Source organism: Alligator mississippiensis, chromosome 4, assembly GCF_030867095.1.
Source record: "Alligator mississippiensis isolate rAllMis1 chromosome 4, rAllMis1, whole genome shotgun sequence".
In the NCBI taxonomy this organism is placed as follows: domain Eukaryota; kingdom Metazoa; phylum Chordata; order Crocodylia; family Alligatoridae; genus Alligator; species Alligator mississippiensis.
In genome coordinates this window covers 80,218,975-80,243,099 of record NC_081827.1, presented here as the reverse complement: position 1 = coordinate 80,243,099, position 24,125 = coordinate 80,218,975, and the positions used below count along the sequence as shown (strand labels likewise).

The following is a 24,125-nucleotide window of genomic DNA, read 5'->3' as shown; positions in this document are numbered from 1 at the left end:
TGAGGATTAGAGTGAAAAATTACAGTCCCATGGGGTGAAAGCAACAGACAGTGTGATGACATTAAGAGTTCAACTCTATTGTATTTCAAGCTAAAAACACTAATCCAGAGCCTTGATGGCTCTGTCAAACATTGAAGCAACAGCTTTTCATAACCTTCAAAATGGTTACTACTTTTAATTTTTGCTTTCACTTGTATCGCTCATCTCTGCACTTCCATAATCAAATTATTTGCTCCTTACAATTTCATGTATTTTAAGCAGGAATACCACAGGTGCAGATGTGGTTGAATTAAATTCTATCTTGTAAATTCATTATTTTGTTTAGACTGTATCCAAATGTCCTTTGCCTGAAGATTGAACAGAATACAACTGAGGCAGAGAATATTCATGACGATGAGTGAAACAGAGATGGTGGTATGCATGTTCAGAATAAAGCCAGAAAAGTGAGGAGTCTAACAGGGCGAAGCAACAGCAACAGTTTTAAAAAGGAAACTTGTCAATAAAAGTGCCTTTCCAAATGACAAACAAAAGCAACAGAGAAACATCATTTTGGAGAGAAAAGCCCAGATGAAGCAAATGGAATAAAAGGAAAAAAGGGAAGGAGGAGAACAGAAAGACAACCAAAAATATGGAGCAAATCTATCAGGAAAAAGAGGATAGCCACTGGACACTTTAAAAGAGGAGAAAATCCAGGGCAGGGAGACAAAAGTTAGCAATACACTATTAGTACAATCCTATCTCAGAAAGGATGCCTGAATTATATTGGAGCAACAACCTAATATGTTTTAAGACATGAAAATAAATTCGATGACATGACATGAACACAGCTGGAAAAAAAGTCTAATAAAGTCATATTATGGCAACTCCAATTCTGAGAATGTGAAAAAGGGTTACTTAAGGCTTTGCCAGGAACACCATCCTGGGAAGGCTGCTACTAAAGGATAGAGGCAGGCAAAGTTCTTTGGTTAAATGTGATATCTTTTATTAGACCACCTGAGTAGTTAGAAAAAAGTTCTCTGCAAGCTTTCAGGTGCAAACACCCTTCTTCAGGCATAGGAAGTCTCTGCTGTTCTGAGACTCTCAAGGAATGAAAGAAGATAAAAGTTCATTCCTTGGAGTCTTAGAACAGCAGAGACTTCCTATGCCTGAAGAAAAGTGATTGCACCTGCAAGCTTGCAAAAAACTTTTTTCCAACTGCTCAGTTTGTATAATAAAAGATATCACATCTAACCACAAAATCTTTCCTGCCTAGGTCCTTAGACCAACATGGCTACAACCAAAATAACAAAGGGCAGAAGTAGGTGCAACATGAGACAAGTAAATGGGAGCCAAACTCCTAGCTCTGCTACTGGAGTTGCTGCATGACTTCAGTAAAACTGCTTAATTTCTGTGTCTCAGATGTTCATTCTGTAAAATGAAGGTACTGTTTTAAAATACCAAAGGAAAAAAAAACCTCAAGAACATTTGCAAAATCATTATCTGAAAGTTGACATGTATGCTAATGTATAGTTGTAATATTAATAGGGTCACTTGCTATCTTAACTGACTACCTTAAATTAACTTATTCTTAATACATGTCAATTTAAGCAGATACAGTTGTTCAGAAGCACAAGACTAGAAAGAAATTTCTACATCATCAAGTCCCAATTCCTGCTGTTTCAAGCACCATGTTATATAATACCTTCCATAGTAGTTAGCTATATCTTAAAAGCAGTCTTGCTTTTTGTCTTCATTGCTCCTTTTACCACTACTTACAAACTTACATTTCTTTGCCTCTCCCTTTACTACTACTACTACTACTACTTACATTTCCTTCCCTATATAAAGAAGTCTTGTGAGACTTGGATGCTTCTGCAGTATGTTAATGTTCTTAGTTGGAAGATACTGGCTGCATACACACATTCAAAAAAACTGGGAGAATACTCCCAGGTTTGCTCTTGTGTATAGACATTTGTATGATGAAGTCCTGAGGAGTGGAAAGCTTGCAATACTGACATTGAAGCTGGGAGGGACCCAGTGCATACATCTCATCATGCTCCGCAGGCTTCCTTAGTCTGCCTCTGACAACAGATCACAGCAGTGCATAGAGCAACTCTGACTGGCTATCCCAAACTGCCCATGGTCAGCCTACATTTCCCTGCAGCACAATGTCAAGATTGTGAAGGGGAAGTGTTCTGGAGCAGCAGAGTCCAGCAAGCAATACACTGTCTCCTTGAAGAGAAGGGGGAGAAGCTGGAGGACTATGTTCTCTTCTGAGAATGTATATACATGACACATACAAAACATTTGCTGTCCCAGAAGGAACTCTCCTGGGAGTGATTTAACTCTGCTTGTTCCCATGTTTGGACTCCTAGAGTGCCTATTTTTACCCTGGAGTGCCCATTTACCCCTGGGAGAAAACTCTTGAACATCTGTACATACAGTGACACTCCCAGGAGAACCTGAATGCATATATGAGGATACGACTGAAACATAAGCATAATAGGTATAATATCAATTTGTACCCCAAGAATGCCCTGCCCAGAGAACTTTTGAATTTACTCTGATGCTGCTGATTCACTCACCGTAAGAGCTAGAAGTTTCCCATATGTAAGGTGCGCTGGGACGTGATCGCCCTTGGACCTCAGTGACTCCACATACCAGTGTTCTGCTTCAGGCAGCTTGCTTAGTCTCATATAGGCTTCACCTACAGAGTAAAACAGATTAGTCAGGGGACGTAGGATTTTTGTCAATGTATTGTGTATCCACTTAGCATATAGACAAAGATTTCTAAGATGATAGACTACTTTGAATACTTGCAAAATGGAAAACACTCAACCTCATGGATACCTGAGTGACAGAAACAGCATTATAGGTACATTGAGGATGAAAGTCTTGTCAGAAAGAAGCTGAAAGTGAGAACCCCAGCTGCTAATATCAGTCAAATTTCTGAAGTAGCCACATTTATATCACATCTACTGTGCAAAAGCTATTTCTTTTCAATCAGTCTACATTACACAGCATGACTATCAGTGAAAATACAAAATTTGTTTGTGTTAAACCATAACACACTGAGATTATAGTAAAAACAAAACAAAAAAACCCCAAAGTAAAAAAAAAACCCCAAACCTGAAAGAGGTTAATAGTTCCAAAACTGTATGAGAATAAGGGAAGCGAATCTTAAAAAAAAAAAATTAACACAGCCCTTGCTGAGTCTTGTTCCCTGCCATCACTGAATAAAAGCATCAATGCTTTAATCTGATTTGAACTTGGTGAGGTTTTAGGAAGTGAACCAGTGAGAAATGATCAAAACCTGACAAACTTTTTAAAGCAAAATCCTTTGTTCTGAAAAACTCAGGGAGAAAATGTACAAGGACAGTGACAGAATGATAGAAGTAAAAGAACCATGCTCTATGGGACGGACGGTTGTAATCTTGAAGTTTTTGAAAAATGCATTTAATGTACTGTAGAAGAATCCATTTGAAGGGACAATCAAACTGAATCTTTCAAAGCCATGAAGCATGGCAGCTTTCAGAATACTCCTTTGGATTTACATAGAGCATTTTCTAAATACACCAATAATTATAATAAGATAAGATTTTCACCAGTTGAATAAGCTGACCCATATAATCTCCCTTCAAAATAAATGATTACGTATTTTTCTATTTTCACACAAAACATATAAGCATTTTATATTGGAAAGTGTTCTAGCTTTATGTTGTTGTAATATAGTGTTCTAGTTTGAATATGACCAGGTTTAATGCATGTTTGCTCTGCTGTACCTTGTCTGTTTCTCAGTCTTAAAAAATATTGCACCAGAACATAGGCAGGCAAGCTCCTTTGCTTAGACCTTTTGTCTAGAACCCACCCTTCTGTTTACTAGAAACAAGAAACCTAGCTATTTGTTACATAAGTACAGGAAAGCAGACCCCTAGCCTAATTGGCCAACTGGGCCATGTTCATAGATTATAGAGTAGGAAGGGACCCAATGGATCATCGTGTCCGACCCCCTGCCCCTGGCAGGAAAGAGGACTGAGGTCAGATAACCCCAGCCTCTGCTTGAAGACCTCCAAGATGGAGGTCTTCAAGAGGAGACTTGACAATCTTGGAGGTCTTCAAGAGGAGACTTGACAAAGTTAGGTGACAGCACCACCCCTCCTGGAAGCCCATTCCAGACTCTGGCCACCCTTACTGTAAAAAATGTCTTCCTAATGTCTAATTTAAATCTACTCTCCACTAGTTTGCACCCATTATTTCTAGTTACTCTCTGAGGTGCTCCGGTAAACAGCACATCCCCAATTCCCTGCTGTCCTCCCCTGATAAATTTATAGGCTGCTAGAAGGTCACCACTCAGCCATCTTTTGTATAGACTGAAGAGATCCAGATCTCTCAACCTCTCCTCGTAGAGTCTTTCATGGAGACAACTAATCATGTGAGTGGCCCTCCCCTGAACCCTCCCCAGATCCTCTGTGCACCCAAAACTGGACACAGTACTCCAACTGGGAAGTAATCCCTACACAAATCAAAGGGGGCAAGATGGCAAAAAGGCCCCCCTGGCTAACCAAAAGCATCCAGAAACGTCTCCAAACAAGAAAGGAGGTGTACACCTGTTGGAAGGGAGGGGCCATCACAAGAGAGGGCTATACCTCAGTAGCTTGGGAATGTAGGGGGGGCGGTCAGGAAGGCCAAGGCGGAAATGGAGCTGGGACTACTGACTCAGATCAAGGACAACAAGAAGTCTTCTTTCAAATACATAGGGGGGTAAAAGAAGGTGCCAAGTAACGTGGGGCCTCTGCAGGACACACTAGGAAATCTGGTCATCTCACCTGATGGTAAAGCTGACATAATTCAACAATTTCTTTGCCTCCGTATTTCTGAGGAGGGACCCGGATATCTCCCTCACTGGCCCCCCCGAGGGCCCTGTGGGTGGCACACCCAGGCCTAGTGTTAATGAAGACCTTGTCAGGGAACTTCTGGAGGGACTAGATGTATTTAAATCCACAGGTCCTGATGATCTCCACCCCAGAGTGCTGAAGGAACTAGCAGGGTTCATTGCGGGACCTCTGGCACAGCTATACGAGCACTCATGGCGCTTGGGCGATGTGCAGGAGGACCGGAAAAGGGCCAATGTGGTCCCCATCTTCAAAAAAGGGAGGAGGAGGACCCAGGAAACTTAGGCCTGTGAGTCTTACCTTGGTCCTGGGGAAGCTTTTCAAAAGAATTATCCTGCACATGTCCAGGAAGTGCCAGCAGGGGAAGTTATGCTCAGGGGCAACCAGCATGGGTTCATTAGGGGCAGGTCTTGTCAAACCAACCTGGTGGCCTTTTATGACCAGGTCACCAAGTCCTTGGATGTAGGTGTTGTAGTGGATATAGCCTTCCTGGACTTCAGGAAGGCCTTCAACACGGTCTCTCACCCCATTCTCAGTAAGCAACTAGGAGACAGTGGTGTTGATGCCTACACGGTCAGATGGGTCACTAACTGGCTGGAGGGCCACACCCAGAGCATAGTGGTGGATGGGTCTTATTCGACCTGGAAGGATGTGGCCAGTGGGGTTCCTCAGGGCTCAGTCCTCAGGCCCGCACTATTCAACATCTTCATCAGTGACTTGGGCGAGGGGGTAGAAAGCACCCTGTTCAAATTCGCAGATGACACTAAGATGAGGGGTGAAGTGGGTACGCTAGTAGGAAGGAACAGGCTGCAAGTGGATCTAGACAGGTTACAGGAGTGGGCCGAAGAGAACAGGATGGGGTTCAACACTGACAAGTGCAGGGTAATGCACCTGGGGAAGAAGAACCAGTGGCACACCTACAGGCTGGGGAACTCCCTTCTCGCCAGTGTTGAGACAGAAAAGGATCTTGGAGTCATCATTGATGCCACAATGAACATGGGCCGACAGTGTGGGGATGCGATCAGGAAGGCCAACTATACCTTGTTGTGCATCCACAGATGCATCTCAAGCAGGTCCAAGGATGTGATCCTCCCCCTCTATGCGACACTGGTCAGGCCGCAGCTGGAGCACTGCATCCAGTTCTGGGCGCCACATTTCAGGAGGGATGTGGCTGATATGGAGAGGGTCCAAAGGACGGCAACTCGCGTGATCAGGGGTCAGCAGGGCAGGCCCTACAAGGAGAGGCTGAAGGACCTGAACCTGTTCAGCCTCCAAAAGAGAAGGCTGAGAGGGGATCTAGTGGCACTCTACAAACTAGTCAAGGGGGACCAGCAGGCATTGGGAGAGTCCCTGTTCCCCCGAGCAATCCCGGGAGTTACACAAAACAGCGGACACAAGCTAGCAGAGGGTAGTTTCAGGCTAGACATTAGGAAGCGCTATTTCACTGTCAGGGTGGCTAGGACCTGGAACCAACTTCCAAAAGAAGTGGTGCTGGCTCCTACCCTGGGGGTCTTCAAAAGGAGGCTGGACAAACATCTGGCCAGGGTCGTTTGACCCCAGTACTCTTTCCTGCCACGGCAGGGGGTCGGACTAGATGATCTCCTCAGGTCCCTTCTGACCCTACCAACTATGAAACTGCTCCCTGCCCTCTGGTGAATTCACTTTGCCCCATAATTTGGTATCATCCGCGAACTTGGAGAGGGTGCTCACCACACCCTCATCCAAATCACTGATGAAGACATTTAATAACACCGGTCCAAGGACCAAACCCTGCAGGACTCTACTGCCCACCTCCTTCTAGGCCGAGAATGACCCGTCAATCACCACTGTCTGGGTGCAGTCCCTAATCCAGTTAGCCACCCACCTGACTGTGTAGGCATCCACTCTACAGCCCGCTAGCTTCCCTATGAGAATAGGATACAAAACTGTGTCAAAGGCCTTCCTAAAATCCAGGTAGATGACATCGGCCTCCGCTCCTGTGTCAAGGCAGTATGTGACCTGGTCATAAAAGGCTACAAGGTTTGTCAGGCAGGATCTACCTGTGACGAACTCATGCTGGTTTCCTTTCAGCATCGTTTCTCCTGCTGGGCCTTCACAAATATGATCTTTGATGATTTTTCCTAGTATTTTCCCAGGGATAGAGGTAAGAATGACTGGCCTAAAGTTACCTGGCTCCTCCCTTCTCCCCTTCTTAAAAATGGGCACCACGCTGGCCTTTTTCCAGTCCTCAGGGACCTGGATGGAGTGCCATGAGAGCTCAAACAGCCATGTCAGAGGATCAGCAATGACACTGGCCAATTCCTTTAGCATCCATGGATGGAGGGCATCCAGGCCAGCTGACTTGTACCCATCCAGCCCTTCCAAGTGCTCTTTAACTAGATTTTTCAAATTAAAAGGAAAAAAACCACAAGACACCTGGCAACCCCTGATAGGATGGCTGATATCACCCCAGGTACATAGGAAGAGGAAGCTAGGGGAACCCTAGGGAGGGCATATCTGTATGAGACTTTACAACAGAGTTGCCTAATTAGCTCTGCAGTAAAGTCTCTGTGTCTACACATACAGCCCTATTAGGTCTCGGTAAACAAATAAACACTGCCATAGTTTAGTACTTGTAAATACAAGTACTATCCTGCAGCAGCATTATTTACTGCACAAAAATGCACATGTAGATGTTGATGGGGCTGGCTGGGGCATGAGGGTGCTTCAGTGTGGGAGCTGGTTGCCAGACAGCCCTACAATGAAGCACCCTCATGCCCCAGCCAGCCGCTCCACAGGACAATGAGTCAGGTCAGAACAGCCCCAGGCTGCCAGACTGACTCCTCTCCCTTCCCCACACAGACCCCACTGCCAGTCAGGCTGCTCTGACCCAGATCAACATGCTGCAGTCCCAGGTACATATGTAAACATGGCACTCAGAAGCAATAAACTCTGGTGCGATATTGTGCTGGAGTTTATTGCTTTGCATTAATTGCATGTGTAGATGTACTCATAAAGTACTATATAAGGTGCCTAAACTCTGACTCTTACCTAACCCACAGCCACTCAGAGTTGCAGTTTATATGGAAAAAACAGCTTGATGAATTAATGGGAGCCAGAAGAAATTCAGCTGATAAAATGTAAAAAAAAAATCTCCATCAAGCATATTCCAACTACAGGGTTCTGGGTTTTTTTAATGTCAAATTAGTCTAAATTTGGGCACCGAGATGATACAAGGATGTAGGCCAATCCATCTACCCCAACTAAACTAAGTTCTCTCTCCAAAGCATGGGGGACCTATGACATTAAACCCCTCCCTGCACCAAAACAAAACAAGACAATTCTGGTGACTCTTATTTTCCTTCCCTAGACTTTGATTCCTTTTCTTTCCCTACTAGTCACATTCGTGGAAATGACTGAACCATGTGAATGGATATTTTTAACAAAAAGGGTAGAATTTCAACTAAAAAAGTTAGTTTGGCAATGTTCTAAGCAACTGAAACCTGGGTCATAAAAAGGGAAGAGCTACCAAACTCAAGAGACAATTCTACCAATGCCATTTAGAATATCCTCATACTGCTAACAATAAACTAGGTACTTTCCAAACTTTAGAACATAAAAAGTGCCATACTGGGTCAGATCAATGGTTCATCTGGCCCAGTATACTGTCCTTGATAGTGGCTTGGGTGGGTGCTTTTGAGGGATAGCACTGAACTGGATACATGTTGAGAAGTGGTTCTCAATCTTTTCAGACATGAGGTACCACCCGGCGGGCTCGAGATACAACACAGAAAATGCCAGCTCTTAATTATGGTGGGTTTTCTGGCTAAAGAAAAGCAATAGAGCAATTATTCTGTTGGCAAAGAACTCAAAAAGAACATAGCAGGTCAAAATGTTCATGCTTTGGATTCCTATTTAAAATCTTTGGGTTTATCTTGTGAATTTGGTTTTCACATCTAACAGTGCTAACATTGTATGGCACCCTGAGGCACCCTTGAATGGATCTCAAGGCACCCATAGAAAGTGATCCATCTCCTATTCATTAACTTCCCTGGCATCTACCTTTATTGGTTTAGAGATGCCAGAGGACATCTCTCTAAACTCTTATGGAAAGATACAATTTCTCAAAAACAAAAAATTTCTCATGGTGGGTGCTAACAACAGGAGCTGAACTGAGAAATATAATCTTGAAAGAAAGTTAGGCAGATTAAACTGCTGCAGGGTTTTTAGAGATCAAATATTTCACAGCATAGCCAGATAAAATGACCTCCTTTTGGAGGGTTCTTTAGGCTTGGAGGGTACCCAGAAGTTCAGCTATGGATTGATTGACCTGAATGTCAAGCTGTCCACAAAGGGAGCTTTTTAGAAGATTTTAAAATTGCCCTTTGTTTCTGGCCACATTCAAGGGCTTTTAAGGAAACTATGTTTTCTGCCTATAACTCCCCAGGTGCTAATTGCTTATAATAGCTTTTCACCATGCCACTACAGTTGAAAGAAGGTTTGTAAGAGTTCTACTACTATAAATCTCTTTTATTGAAAGATTTAGAACTCTTGATGCTAAAAAAATCATTTCACATTAAACATAAAGATGCAGAGGCTTAGCCATCCCCAAAATTACAAAATGTGTATTCAATCAATATAGCAATTTTCTTGGTTAAACTGAAGCACATCAAATAATTTTTTTTCCAGTTTGAGGTACATTTTTGTTATTCTATTGTACTGATATACAGAGACACAAAAATATATTCACACATGCTTGCACATATATGTACATAAATGATATGCAATATCAGTTTTTGACTGGATTTAGGATATGATGCATATCAACTTTGTTTGCTATGGCAAAACATTTAAAATAAACTGAATAATGTTTATCCTTAATACTGTACATTTATATTAATGATGCATTAGTAGAAACCTTATTAGGGTACCCATTGTGAAGAGATATCTGAGCCATTGCTGAATTGAAACTGGCTTTTCCACCTACACTAGCACTTACTAATTGCATCATTTAATGTAAATTAACTTTACATTAATTTGTAAAGTGCTTTGAAGTCCTCATAGTAAAACAATAAAAGGTAAAAAAAACCCAAAAAACCTAACATGTCAATTTCTTAATGTAATTTCTTAAATGAATGAAGTTCAACAGTATTAGACCCCACTTTGATTCAATAGTTTATAATAGCTTAGAAGAAAAAAAAAAAAACATTCAAGGAAGGAAGACCATATTATAAGACACCTCATACATAAAAAAGGAAATAAAAAAATACATTAATAGGAAACTAGACCTTGATTCAGCTGATGGGTGATCCCAGACTTTAATTAATTTTTACACTGTAAGAATCTGCTTATATGCAAGTTTGCATATCCTGTTGATATGGGACTAAAGTAAATCATCAACAGATAAGACTTTGATTAAGCAAATTTTCTTGTGGAACAATTATTAAATTTTTGTATTTAGAGTTCTGTGAATTTCAGACCTGAAAGTGGTGGAAGCCACATCTCATGGGACATCTAAAACACCTCACCTAACCCAGGGAAAATAAAATAAAATAAAATAAAAGGTAATCTATTTGTATAACATGTTTCAAATACTGGAGGAAGTTATTCAGTTGTTTGTTTTTTTTTTAATTATAACCACTTCTAAATCAACCTACATTGGTAAGTGATTGGTTTAAATGATTGAATTAATCTATGGTAGTTGTGATTTAATAAGATGGTGTAGAGTGATGCAGTATCTAAAACAATGTATACCGGCTTTTTTAACCACTGATTCCTTTAGTGCTCACTACCAAGGCATGCATAATGGATAAAATATATCCTTTGCCTAGATTTAAATGAATGAAATTCAAAATTGGTTTTCTTTAGAGCAACAGAGAAAAGATCAACCTTGGGATTTCTACTACCATTCCAAAAGCCAGTACTTTCAGTTTTGTAAACCTTATCAAAACCTTTGGAATTGAAATATCATCATGCAGTATAGGTAGCTATTTTAAAATGTAAGTAGGAAAATAACACTTAAATCATCACAGAGTAAGTAGCTAGCAATGACTCAACATTAAAGAGGTAATCAGAAAAGAAGACAATAAGAAAATGATTATTTGCAAAAGAAAAATGGAAAAATAAGGTGGCTCCATATCATCATCATCCATTACTTTATCCTGTAATGAAATAAGGTGTTAATACTTAGAATCCAAGAAAACAAAACAAAACAAAAAACCCACAAGGTGTAATTTTCCTAAGCACTGTGGAAAACAACAAAATTGGGCACCTGTTTACTATGAAGGAGGAGGCACTAGAGCAGGGGCAGGCAAAATACAGCCCATGGGCTGGATCTGGCCCACCAGACACTTTCATCTGGCCCATGGTGCCCACCACTGAATTGTACCCTGCCCAGACTTTCTGAGGGTGGGGCGAGGTGTCCATGTATACACATGGGTGGAAGGGCCCAGCCCAGCCAGCAGGCAGCTTCCAGGCAGGGCTGCTGCTGCTGCAGCCACCACAGACATTCTCAGCCTCCCTGGCATCACTCTCCCTCCAGGCAGCAGCTAGGGGAGTGGTAGGGGCAGGGGTGGAGCTACAGCTGGGCAGGAGCTTGGAGCCTGGGGCTGGTGACAGTGCAGAGCTTGGGTGGTCAACGTGTGGGTGTGAGGGAGGGTGGGGGGGTATGGGCCCCCGCTACAGTTCTCCTATGGCACACAGCCCTGGCATGCAACAGCAGCAGCAGGCTGGAGCACTTGGGACATTTGTGCCCAACACTGGTGCTCACCAGCACGCAGCTCCAGCCAGTGCTACACATTGCAGCATGAGGTGCAGGCCCCACTGGGCCATCTCTATCACCAGCGCTCTCCATCGTGCATGCGCAGCCCCTGCACTCACGTGGCCTGGGAGGGAAGCCCCACACACTGGAGCTGACTTCTTTCACAGCAGGGGGCAAGAAAGGTAGCTGGCTCCAGTGCACAGGGCTTCCCTCCCATGCTGCATAGGTGCAGGGACTGAGCATGCATGGCAGGAAGTGCCAGCGATTGAGATGCCCTGGCGGGGGCTACGTTCCTCACTGTGATGTTCAGTGGTGGCCAAAGCCATGTGCCATTGGGTACCAGCACCTGTGTCAGGCATAAGCACCCTGCCTACTGCTGCACCATGGGAAGGGAGGAGTGTGGGGGGGGGCATACCTCTGACCCTCCCTCACACCCTGCAAATGTGACACACCCACACCCTGCCCCCACAACTGCCCACTTATACACCCCCCAACATACTGTATGCCTCCCACACACAGCTAAACCCCCTCACAAACCCTCCCCCACACACGCATACCCCCCACACTCCACCATACCAACACCCGCACCCCACCATACACACACATACAACTACACCCCCTACACAATATACAAGGCTAAGACTTTATTTTTTAGTTATTATGCAATCACCTCTGTATACAGTATGCAAACACAGATCATAATAAAAATAATTTTGTTAATAAAATTAAAATATATTATAGTAGGTGTTTGACCTTTAGTGTAGGATTTCGTTTTTTTCTGGTTCTAAGATGGCAATCCCTCCCCCCCCCCTCCTCCCCGCAAATGAATATTTTCTGGGAAGGGGCAAGGGGAAGGAGTTCCATTGGCAAAGGTCAGTGGTTAGGGGTGGGACTTCTGGTCCCAAGGTGGTGACCAGGGGGCAGGGCAATACCCATGCAGCCCTGGAAAGCTCACCAATAAACTCATTGAGCGGCCCTTCACCCAAAATGTATTGTCCACCACTGCAACAAAAGTTATTCTGTTCTAGATTAAGTTCACCTGTGTTCATTTCTGATATGTTCATAAAGAATAAATCTGTACATCACAAGGTCAGCTTTACTTCAGACAGATGCAAGAACTTTTCACCATACCACAAATAATACTGTTATTTTTTTCAACACTAAGACAGCCAGAAATCTGAACAACCCAAGCAAAAGCCACCTCCTTGAGGGGAACATGTTAGGTTTATTGATGAGGGGATACTATGGGACTATGAATGTAACAGTATTGTGCTTCAATAGATGCCACATTCACATATGCTTTTGATCATTAACATCAGTCTTTCTTGGATAGCGGAACCCCTGGAGATGAAGATGCAAAAAGACAAATGAAGATATATATTATCTATAGTAAGAAGACATGCATTACAATCTGCCTTTTTATTCTTCCTCCACAGCATTGTTAAAGAGTTTATAATCTGACACACGAATTGATTGCTAACAAATTTGTTGAACAAAATCTCAGAACAATCTATTGGACATTGCAATGCCAAGAACGGAATTCAAAATATAATAAAATAAGGAAACAGAGCTAGGAAAACAACACCTATTGAAAATGCTCTGTACATTTTGTATTCTTGATTATCATACTGATAACTTTGCAGAACATAATGCATGGACTTTTACTGCACAAGGAGTTTATGCATGCAAGTAATAAAACTAAGAGCATAGCTAGCTCGATGCAATGTTTCACAGTAATACAAAACAGACAGTAATAAGTAAACGCTGAATCAAAGCTTCTCTGAAATCACTGGTGCATCCAGTATAGGATAGAGAAAAAGGATTTTTCTTTTCTGTCACAGAACACTGTGATTTACAATTTCTCAGAATGCAGAGTATTGTAGATGCTATTTTGATAGACTGAAGGTGGTCACATTTATTGAGAATGAGTTGATTTTTATGGGCCTCTGCTAGTCAATCAGGATAGAATCTTGGAGTTATTTAGAAGGCAAATCTATTTTTTTATATTTGTAAAATTGGAAAGGGGTAATAAATGAAAATCCAAAGTGAGTCAATTCCAATAAGGAACTTCAGGGACTGAGCACAATCATATTCTTTCACTGGAGGCCTCCAAGTAACAGAAGTAATTGACAAACAGTGACCTCATCTGAGAAAGGATTTGATTTTTACTTTCAGACAAATGTATAATGAACAGCAAAGGAGGAGGGAACAGACAGAATGACTAAGATTGCAAAAATATTAAGTGAATCTCTCTCTCACCTTTCATATTACTTAATTTCATGTTAAAGATTTTTAGTCTGCATTAAAGAGTTAAACATTGATATTGTACCAAAAAAGTATATTTCATTCCAAAGTGCTCTTGCTAAAAGTACTTAACACTAGGGCTATATCTAATTGGTGTTCCCGGAGGCCTTGTTTAGACACATGACTACATTTTGGTCTGGAAATCTTATGGTTATATTATTATTTTTATTCAGACTCCCATTATATTAAAAAATACATGCAAGGCAGGCCTACTGTCTTATTCACTCCAGAATACTGTTCATGTGAAAAAACTGAACTATTTTATTAGACAGTAGAGATCAATTGTCAAAAGGGGAAAAGTGTGAATGAAAATCCTGAGACTGTTGTAGTCCCAGTCCCTTTAGCAATCCATTACTATAACCTCTGTACTTAGTCTGAGTATGGTAACGAGAATCCCAAAACAAAAACAAAATACCCGAGAAGTTTCCATCAGCCCAAAGCTGATATTTTGCTGTGTACAGAGAATATCAACTACAGTAACCTATGAAGACTCATAGGTAAAGGAATTGGATAAAAGAATGGAAGCAAAACTATTCCTTCCATTAGAGTGGAGCTACATTTTTAGTACCTCTGTTATACTATTTTCCACTCATTTACATTTAGAGAAAAAATATTTTCAATGTACACTTAGCAAATAATTACCAACAAAACCCTATGACAAGCATGGTTAATGTTTTGACAACTGTATCTTGAACAAGTGCAAGAAACTATGCTTTGAATAAGTTATGTGGCGTGGGATACGCATTTCACAAATTAATCATCCTTGGCTCTTAAAAAATAAGTCTAGCACAGCATGAACTGTAAAACTATACCAACAAAAGTGTTTCTTGAAGCCCAAAACAATATTTAAAAGTAATTCAATAAAAAGGCATTTAATGGAATTAAGTGGCAAATGGGATAGGAGCCTTAACAATATTAACAGGTTTGTACAAACAGCCACATCCACCCAAAAGTATAAAAAGTAAAAATAAAGTAATACTTTATTACTTTATTCACTTTATCAAATAAAGTAATAGTTATGTTATAATCATCAAAACAGAAACTCTTTCCCTGTCTGCTAAGCCTTCAGACTTGTGAAGTGAACCTCCATGCCAGATGTAAAATCTGGCTTCCCCTCTTCTTTACCTGGCTTCCATTGAAGTAAGACTGCATTTTTTTTGTTCATGTATAGTGTAGTAGAGCAAGGAAGAAAGATAACGGACTTCCCAGATTGAAGGAAAAAAATTTGCCAAGACAGTAACTTTTCACCAGGCACATGTGCTAAATATGGACAGATGCTCATCATGTGTAAAGGCTGACCGGGAACTTCATTAATGGTTACAAGTCCCTCCGTTCCTTTTTGCCCTGGATGTTCCTTCTACAACCTGCACTATATACACACACACACGTTATAAAGTTTACAGGGTTAGGTGCAAGTTACAGAAGAAACTCTCTCACAAGAAATGGTGAGCAAAAATGCACTTGAAAATAGATATTCACTGCTGGTTGGAAGGGATGGACGAAGAGGAAAAATAGTATATGCCTATGAATGTATGCACTTGATAGCACTTTGTCATTCAAGGAGCTGAGGAACACTGCTTAAACATCCCTCCCTGTACCTTCACATTTTTTAAAATAAGGCCCCAGTACTCCATATCACTCCCTTTCACACCACTAAACTGGCAGAAGTATGAATTACTTTAGCAGGTGGGCCAGTGTAGTTTTAAAAGCAATGTAATTCAATCAACTGTACAATATCATATTTCCAGGAAAGCAAAAGACATATAGACCAGACCCTTATTCTTAAGCAATTCTAATATTGGCATTAAAGTGTTCAAGATCCCACAGGGACCATTTTATCTTTTGACCCTAGGTTTTAATTGAAACTTTAAACAAAATATATTACCTATTTAATTCAGCTGAGCTGGGCTCTGGCCTTTGTAGTGCATGTTGTAATGCCAAGCAAGTTAATCTCTGTAACCTTAGTATGTACTTTTTAATTCATATCAAAGATGAATTCCATAGAGAAAACACATACCAAGCCAACAAAACATGGAATCTTAAATAATTATTTTGATTTCAAAGTTTTAATTTGTATTTGTTTTGTGTTTTAGAGAAAAAGGAATAGGTTTTTTTTTCTTGGTACAAAGCCAAAAATCCATATGGTTCCCTTAGCTTGGTTACTGCACACCTGGCCAAATAAATCACAATGATAGAGGACCAAAACCTACATTGCAAGTTTTCATACATATGAACCTTGAACATCAAATGCACATCTCTTGATTTTCATACAATGGGGCAAATGCAAAGCTCAATGGATTGTTTGGGTCCTTTGGGCCAAACATTCCTTATATGTTTAAGATGCAAGGGGTTTTTTTGGTTTCTAGCAGCAAGGAGTCATCTAGGCAGATTGGCGCAACGGAGGAGTGAGTCACCACTGGCTTGCCAGAAGAAAAAGCCAATAGAAGTGAGCACAGGAAAGTACTGTAATGCAAACAGGGAAAACAGGTGGTGTAAAGGCTTAGCACTGTTAGAGTGTTAATGCTACTGGACTTAGAGATCTGGAGTTCAAATCTTAATTCAGTATAAACAGCAAACCTTTGTGTTTATACTCCTTGAGTATGTCATGTATAGCATATGGGGAAAAGGCTCCAGAAAAATCTCCATAAACTGCTGGAATAAGAGTTAACAATGGAAAGCAAGGTAAATTAAACATTTTTCTCAAATTGTAAAATTGTATCCAATACTGCAAACTAACTGTGACAAACAGATAAGGTTTACAATTCATCAATCCCAAAGTCATCTGAAGAGGACTGTCTTTACACCCACTATTCTCAGATTAAATAATCAACCCAATGGATTACCTATGTAGATTCTTGCTCTCACAGAGCAGATCTGAAATAGGGAAGTACCTACGCGTACTGAGTGTTCCCAGGTTGTGCCCTTCTCTGCTCTAGGGCTAAGTACAGACAGTCAAAAAGCCTGAGGCTGAATTGACTCAATCTTCACACATTTTTCATTCTGGAAATGCAGTCACATGCCTGCAATGGCCCTGGCCAGAAGCTGGGGGACACTAGAACCAGAGACAACCCCAGCAGGGTACGGGGCCCGGGGCAAAGCAGCCTGCGCAGGGCCCTCCTCTCCATCCCATGGCACACTTACACCAAGGAGTGAAAGCCCTGGCATACCGGACGCGGTGAGAGGGGTGACTGCCAGAACTTCCAGCTGGAACAGGCAAACAAACATCCAACCTGCCAGGCGGGAGGGTGGGCTAAACTAAAAATGCAGCAGCCACAGCCTCTCTGCCTGGCTCTGCGGGGCCCCCCAAAGTGCGGGGCCTGGGGCAGTTACCCCAATTTGCACCCCGCCAGGGACAGCCCTGGCTAGAGCATGCTTCTTTGCTCGGCTGGAGCAGACAGTTTGGGCCAAGGCTAGCTCACTCAGCCTGCCAGGTGGGGATTGCGGGGGAAGTGCAAAACATCCTGTAATGCTGGGCAACTGTGAGTCAAACTGAATCTGCAGGGGATCTAGGACAGAAGTTCAATAAGCTGATTTAACCTAAATCAATTAAGTCTGGTACTACAGTTTCGGCCATTTTGAAAGCAGTTTATGTGTACTGAATTTCTGTTGTCTTACAGATCTGAACTGGTTTCCAATCACTTACTGGTTTATGTGTAATTTTTGTCCCTGGCCTAGGGGATATCAAGCATAGCTCACTATCACGTTCCTGCAGTTACACATATAGGAGCACTGGCAGATCCCAATCCCTCAAGTTTCCAGTTGCTTATGTACTTCAAATATTTGTTCAGATACAATTTTGTAAGTAAGCAGCAGGCAAGTGTATCTAAAAATGAATATGTATTAAATAATAGCATTGTAGCTAACATTAGTTATTTTTGCTTAAATATTAAAACAGGCTTAAACATCCCTGGCAGAGGTTATCAAGGGGCCCCTGGCACAGCTTTACAAGCACTCATGGTGCTCTGGCCAGGTGCCAGATGACTGGAAGAAGGCCAATGTGGTTCCCATTTTCAAAAAAGGGAGGAGGAAGGACCCGGGAAACTATAGGCCCGTTATTCTTACTTCAATCCTGGAGAAGCTCTTTGAAAAGATTATCCAGGAGCACATCTGGGAAGGACCAGCAGGGGGGATGATGCTCAGGGGCAACCAGCATGGGTTCATTAGGGGCAGGTCCTATCAGACCAACCTGATTCCCTTCTACGATCAGGTCAAAAAAATCACTGGATGCAGGTGTCACGATGGATGCAGTCTTTCTAGACTTCAGGAAAGCTTTTGATACCATCTCCCACCCCATTCTCAATTTAAAACCCAGGCAACTGTGGCATTGATCCCTACACAGCCAGATGGGTCGCAAATTGGCTGAGGGGCCACACCCAGAGAGTGGTGGTGGATGGGTCATATTCGACCTGCAAGGATGTGGGCAGTGGGGTCCCCCAGGGTCCGGTCCTCGGGCCCACACTGTTCAATTCCTTTATTAGCGCTTTGGACGAGGGATTGAAAAGCACTCTGTTCAAATTCGCTGACAACACCAAGATTTGGGGCGAGGTGGGTACACAAGAAGGGAGGGAAAGGATACAGCTGGACCTGGACAGGTTACAGGGGTGGGCGAATGAAAATAGGATGGGATTCAATACTGACAAGTGCAGGGTGCTGCACTTGGGCAGAAAGAACCAGCACCATATCTATAGGCTGGGGAACTCCCTTCTCAAAAGCACAGTGGCAGAAAGAGATCTTGGGGTCATTATCGATTCCAAAATGAACACAGGCTGCCAATATGAGGATGTGGTCAGTAAGGCCAACTGTACCTTGTCATGCATCCACAGATGCATCATGAGCAGGGCCAAGGAGGTGATCCTCCCCCTCTATGCGACACTGGTTAGGCCACAGTTGGAGTACTGTGTCCAGTTCTGGGCGCCACACTTTAGGAGGGATGTAGCCAGCATCGAGAGGGTCCAGAGGAGGGCCACTTGCATGCTCCAGGGCCAGCAGGGCAGACCCTACGAGGAGAGGCTAGGGTACCTTAACCTGTTCAGCCTTCACAAGAGAAGGCTGAGAAGGGGACCTGGTGGCCATCTATAAACTTACCAGGGGGGACTAGCAGAGAATGGGAGAGACCCTGTTCCCCCGAGCACCTCCCGGAGTAACAAGGAATAACGGCCACAAGTTGATTGAGAGTAGGTTCAGGCTGGACATTAGAAGGCACTATTTCACAATCAGGGCAGCTAGGATCTGGAACCAACTTCCAAGGGAATTAGTGCTGGCTCCTACCTTGAGGGTCTTTAAGAGGAGGCTTGATAATTACCTGGCTGGGGTCATATGAACCCAGTTCTCTCTCCTGCCTAGGGCAAGGGTTCAGACTTAAAAATCTACTTAGGTGTCTTCTCACCCTATATCTATGAATCTATGAATCCCAGTTGGCCTGTTGATGCACAGTGCAGTAAAAGAATTGCAGGCTGCATGTATTTAGTATGTTTCTATAGCACACATCCTACAAAAGTAAGGACATGGGCACAAGAACAAATTACCAGGTTGTAAATGAGGCTGGTTTACTGCACAGAAGATACTAGCCATCAGAAAAGCCAATGGCACTTTATCGTGCATCAGCAGGTGCATGACGAATAGGTCCAAGGAGGTGATACTTCCCCTCTATTGGGCGCTGGTCAGACCACAGTTGGAGTACTGCGTGCAATTCTGGGCACCACAATTCAAGAGGGATGCGGATAACCTGGAGAGGGTCCAGAGAAGGGCCACTCCTATGGTTAAGGGCCTGCAGACCAAGCCCTGCAACGAGAGACTAGAGAAACTGGACCTTTTCAGCCTCCGCAAGAGAAGGTTGAGAGGTGACCTTGTGGCTGCCTATAAGTTCATCACGGGGGCACAGAAGGGAATTGGTGAGTATTTATTCACCAAGGTGCCCCCGGGGGTTACAAGAAATAATAGCCACAAGCTAGCAGAGAGCAGATTTAGATTGGACATTAGGAGGAACTTCACAGTTCGAGTGGCCAAGGTCTGGAACGGGCTCCCAAGGGAGGTGGTGCTCTCCCCTACCCTGGGGGTCTTCAAGAGGAGGTTAGCTAAGCATCTAGCTGGGGTCATCTAGACCCAGCACTCTTTCCTGCCTATGCAGGGGGTCGGACTCGATGATCTATTGAGGTCCCTTCCGACCCTAACATCTATGAATCTATGAACTGCCTGTGAACACACCCATCTTACATTAAATGGAAGTTAACCCACTCTTCTGTTATTATATATAGTACACAATGGAAAACACCACTGTGAAAATAAAAAGTGAAATTAAATTAACAACATTAAAACAATTTTTAAAATGAATTATTAATGAAAAAATTAAGAAAAGATTTAATTATTAAATTTAGAAGTAATTTCTACATAGAAGAAACTGCTGAGGAAAACAACTGGAGAAATTATCTGCTAATATTTCTTCTCTTTATTTCACTGAGAGCAAAAGTACAGCATTTTCACTTTTATTTCCTGTGGGGAGTAAGAGCAGGCACAGGGATAACTATGAAGAACTGCTGTTGAACTGCAAATACCCTGATTTTCCTTGTGGTAACTTGTTTGTGTGTCCGTGCCTTGTACATATCTAGATTCTTAGATTACAGAAAAATTATAATGTTATATCTACACTGTTCTCTTTGAAGCATGTATATTCCCCCCCACCAAGTAAACTTCAAAATAGCTAGCCAGGACACTGCCATAATGAGGCTGTGGCATCTCAGAAATCAGCAATTACTAATCATCCAATTATTATTTATTCAACTTTGCAAATGTAGCAACATCTAAGCTACCTAGTTTGAAGCCATTCCAGGCATGTGGTATCTCTAACTAAAGTACAGACTATGTAATGACTGAAGTGTAGACACATATGCAGTTTAGGGATACATGAACTTATCTATGCAGCCCTGCAACAGCCTGGCATTGTTTTCTAGCTTTTTAGCTGACACTGATTCTTCTGACAAGAGTTTAAGTAAGCTCTGCTGACCTTTAATTATTACTCTACCAGAAAATAAATGAAGTATAAATGTCTAAAGTTAAGATGTTGGACAAAATGGAAGAACAAAACCTCGCAGCAGCCACGCCTGGGAGAAAACCAAAATGATCTCTGCGTTTCTTTCCTGCTTTGTTCAATTAATCCAACTACTAGGAAACAGAGGAAGTTGGGCTCTGTGAACTGTTCTTATAAAGCAAGCAGGAACAATCCTCTCAGCCTACATATATAGCTGAAAGAAATTTGAGATTTGGGGTACTCAGTAAAGTACTTTATATGCAGCAATAGTTTTATAGAATAAATCCATTCAGGGGACAGGGCAGCACACTTCTTTTATACTGAAAGAACTGTCTGGGCAGAAATAGTAATGGCCATAGTTTTGTAACTTCTACTATTGGAAAATAATATTTTTATTTAGATTTTGAACTTTTGCACACAAAATAGGGCAATCATACTTCTCAAGCTATGACAATCCATCTTCAAAAGTTTCTAGTGAATATTAATAATAAGCAGATTATCACACAACAAAATGACGACTCTTTGTAAATTTGTTAGGATAATCAATGCAAGCTGACAAATGTAACTGATAAATTCATAGCAACTATCCAGGAATTCTTATATTAACTAAAATGTGTCCAAAAACAAGAGTATGGATTTCAGGTATTGTAGCCATACGGTTTAATATGCTGGCAGTCAGTGTTCTGGAAAAATGACTACAGTATTCATCAAAAACTACACACTGGCAAAGTGACATCAAACACGTAATTAAATATACCACCACAGTAAGTCTATTTATTGACTTTAAAAATTTACATACCACCTTACAAGTTTGTATACCTTTGTATATCTCCTTACAAGCTCTTACAGTTTTGTGACAATAGTCTACATGCACAATTCTTATAATCATATTCAAAATTTAGCTTTCAGAAAAGAAACAATTTAATTAGCAACTTTGCAGTGTACTAAAATTGATGTCACCATTTTAAGAGAGGATATTAGCTAGACCCAGATGAGAGGCTACTGAACTCCCTTATTACAGATCATACTCTAGTCAATTCTGTACTATAAAGCACTTAAATTGGACTGTGAGCCCATTAGGACATCTTATTTCTCTCCAAGGTAAGTAGTAAAAAAAAAATAAACATATTCCTTATATAATCTTAGTGGTTTCCTGATCCATCACCTATTGCATAAAATGAAGACGGTCTCATTTATTTCAATAATAAATAAAATTAGGGGCATTTATGAATAAAAGCTGTCTTATTCTCACATGACATTCTTAGATATTGGACAGGAAGTTCTTTAGATGAGCACCACTTAATGGATTCTGTGAACATTGCCAAATAAATTCAGAATTTAACTGCTCATGTACCTACTGGATTTTCTCAAGCTCATCTATTGCTGTTACTTGAACTCTGAAGCTTAAGTTAAGATTTATTTGAGCAATTTTTTATAATTAATTATATAATTTTAACTTTGATTTTAAGATAAGCACTCTCTCATTTTACCCTGCCTAATTCCTCAAGAGTCATTCTGAAATATTTACACTGCACTTACCCATCATATTATATAAGCTCTGGGGAGCAAACTGTCTTGGCATTTTTTGTATCGCTTCCTTGTAAACCATCAGTGCATCCTAATATGAAAGACAGAATCAAGAAAAATCACTATTAAAGTACCAATTTGAAAAGCAGTCTCTCACATGCAATTAAAAACAAGCTACCATCTCTGAATGGAAAAAAAAAACAACAGAGTCTACAATACTAATTCAATGGGAAGATCACATTTATCATTTATAAAAAGATCACCAAAAGATATAAAGCTCTTTGACACTAAACTTAATCATTTCTATTAGTTCATCTCTTTCCTGCAAGAGGAAAAAATGTAACATTAGTACTCCCAAAAGCTCATTAGTTTACTGATCAATTTAAAATTCTGTAGACTGACAGACTACACAGATTAATATCAAATTCCAGATAGAGAATTTTTCACATTATTGTGCTACAATAAGTACCTTAATAATAAAGAGTCATTGCTAGTACAAGTGCCAATAAAACACAGAACCCCAGTAAAAAATGCCCAAATTAGGTTTTTCCTCATTTCCCCCACTCTTGAAAGTGTATTGTTTTTTGAATTACATGAATTAGAGATGCACCAATACATTGGTCTGATATCAGATTGGTACCAATATAAAGAAAATTGGCTATATTGCAAATTGGTTTAATGTGGCCGATAATTTGTGCCCCATCCCCACCACAGCACACAGTAGGACAGCCCCATCCACATCACAGCATGCAGGCAGCAAGGAGCAGAGCCCAGCAGCGTACAGCTGGTAAATCTGTTGTGGTGGAAGGGGAGGGAAGGGGTGTGGGGGAGGAACATCAATGCCCCCTGCGGTGAGGGAGGGAAGGGGCAGGGGTGGATGGGTGGGGTGAGGGACAGAGCTGCAGCTCATCAGGAGAGTGGCTCCCACCACTGCCACCCTGGAAGGCCACCGGGTGGGGGCATTCCAGATTGGGACAGGCAGGCTGCAGCTGCAGGTTGGAGCCAGGGCCACGCTGGGCTCTTCTCGGCAGGGGCTGGCCTTGGGGCAGGTGGCAGCGGTGCTGGGAGTGGAGCTATGGAAAGGGATGCAGCCACCCCAAATTTCGCCATAGCTATGCTCCCAGTACTGCCACCACCCCAGCTCTTCCTGGAATGTGGGGGAAGGCGGGGGTTAAGCCAGGGTTGTACCAGGTGAGCAGCAGTGGCATTGGGAGTGGGGCTATAGCAAAATTTGGGATGGCTGCAGCCCCCCTCCCCTGTCCAGCCTCTGCCAAGAAGAGCCCAGCACAGCCCCAGCTCCATCCTACAGCCTACCCATCCCACCCTGATTTGTGGGCACATGCCCCCCACATGCCCTCCCAGGATGGCAGTGGTGGGAGCTGCCCCCCCTCCCCCGATGAGTCATGGATTCGTCCCGTGCCCTGCCCTGCCCCACCCTGGCTGGGAAGAACCTACCCCTGTCCCCTTCCTCCCTCACTGCAAGGGGGTTGATCTGCCCCCCCCAACCCCTTCTCTCCCCCTTCCCCTTTCCACCGCAACAGGCTTCATGCAGCTGCATGCAGCTATATAGGAAATTGGATCAGTATCAGCCAATATGCCTCCTTAAATATTGGCTACCAGATACTGGCCCCCAAAATCTCTATCAGTGCACCCCTAACAT

The 24,125-nt window shown here is 42.2% G+C and overlaps 1 protein-coding gene across 3 annotated transcripts in view; it reads right to left on the bottom strand.

The window, feature by feature from the left end:
• Positions 1 to 24,125, bottom strand: part of TMTC2 (transmembrane O-mannosyltransferase targeting cadherins 2) — a 408,111-nt gene that overhangs the window by 93,432 nt on the left and 290,554 nt on the right. For all 3 annotated transcript variants that reach the window (XM_059726136.1, XM_019494181.2, XM_019494183.2), the window contains 2 exons: positions 22,478 to 22,556; positions 2,565 to 2,686 (listed from right to left, as the gene is read on the bottom strand). In XM_059726136.1, the coding sequence (XP_059582119.1) occupies positions 2,565 to 2,686; positions 22,478 to 22,556 (201 nt within the window). The remainder of the gene's footprint in view (positions 1 to 2,564; positions 2,687 to 22,477; positions 22,557 to 24,125) is intronic.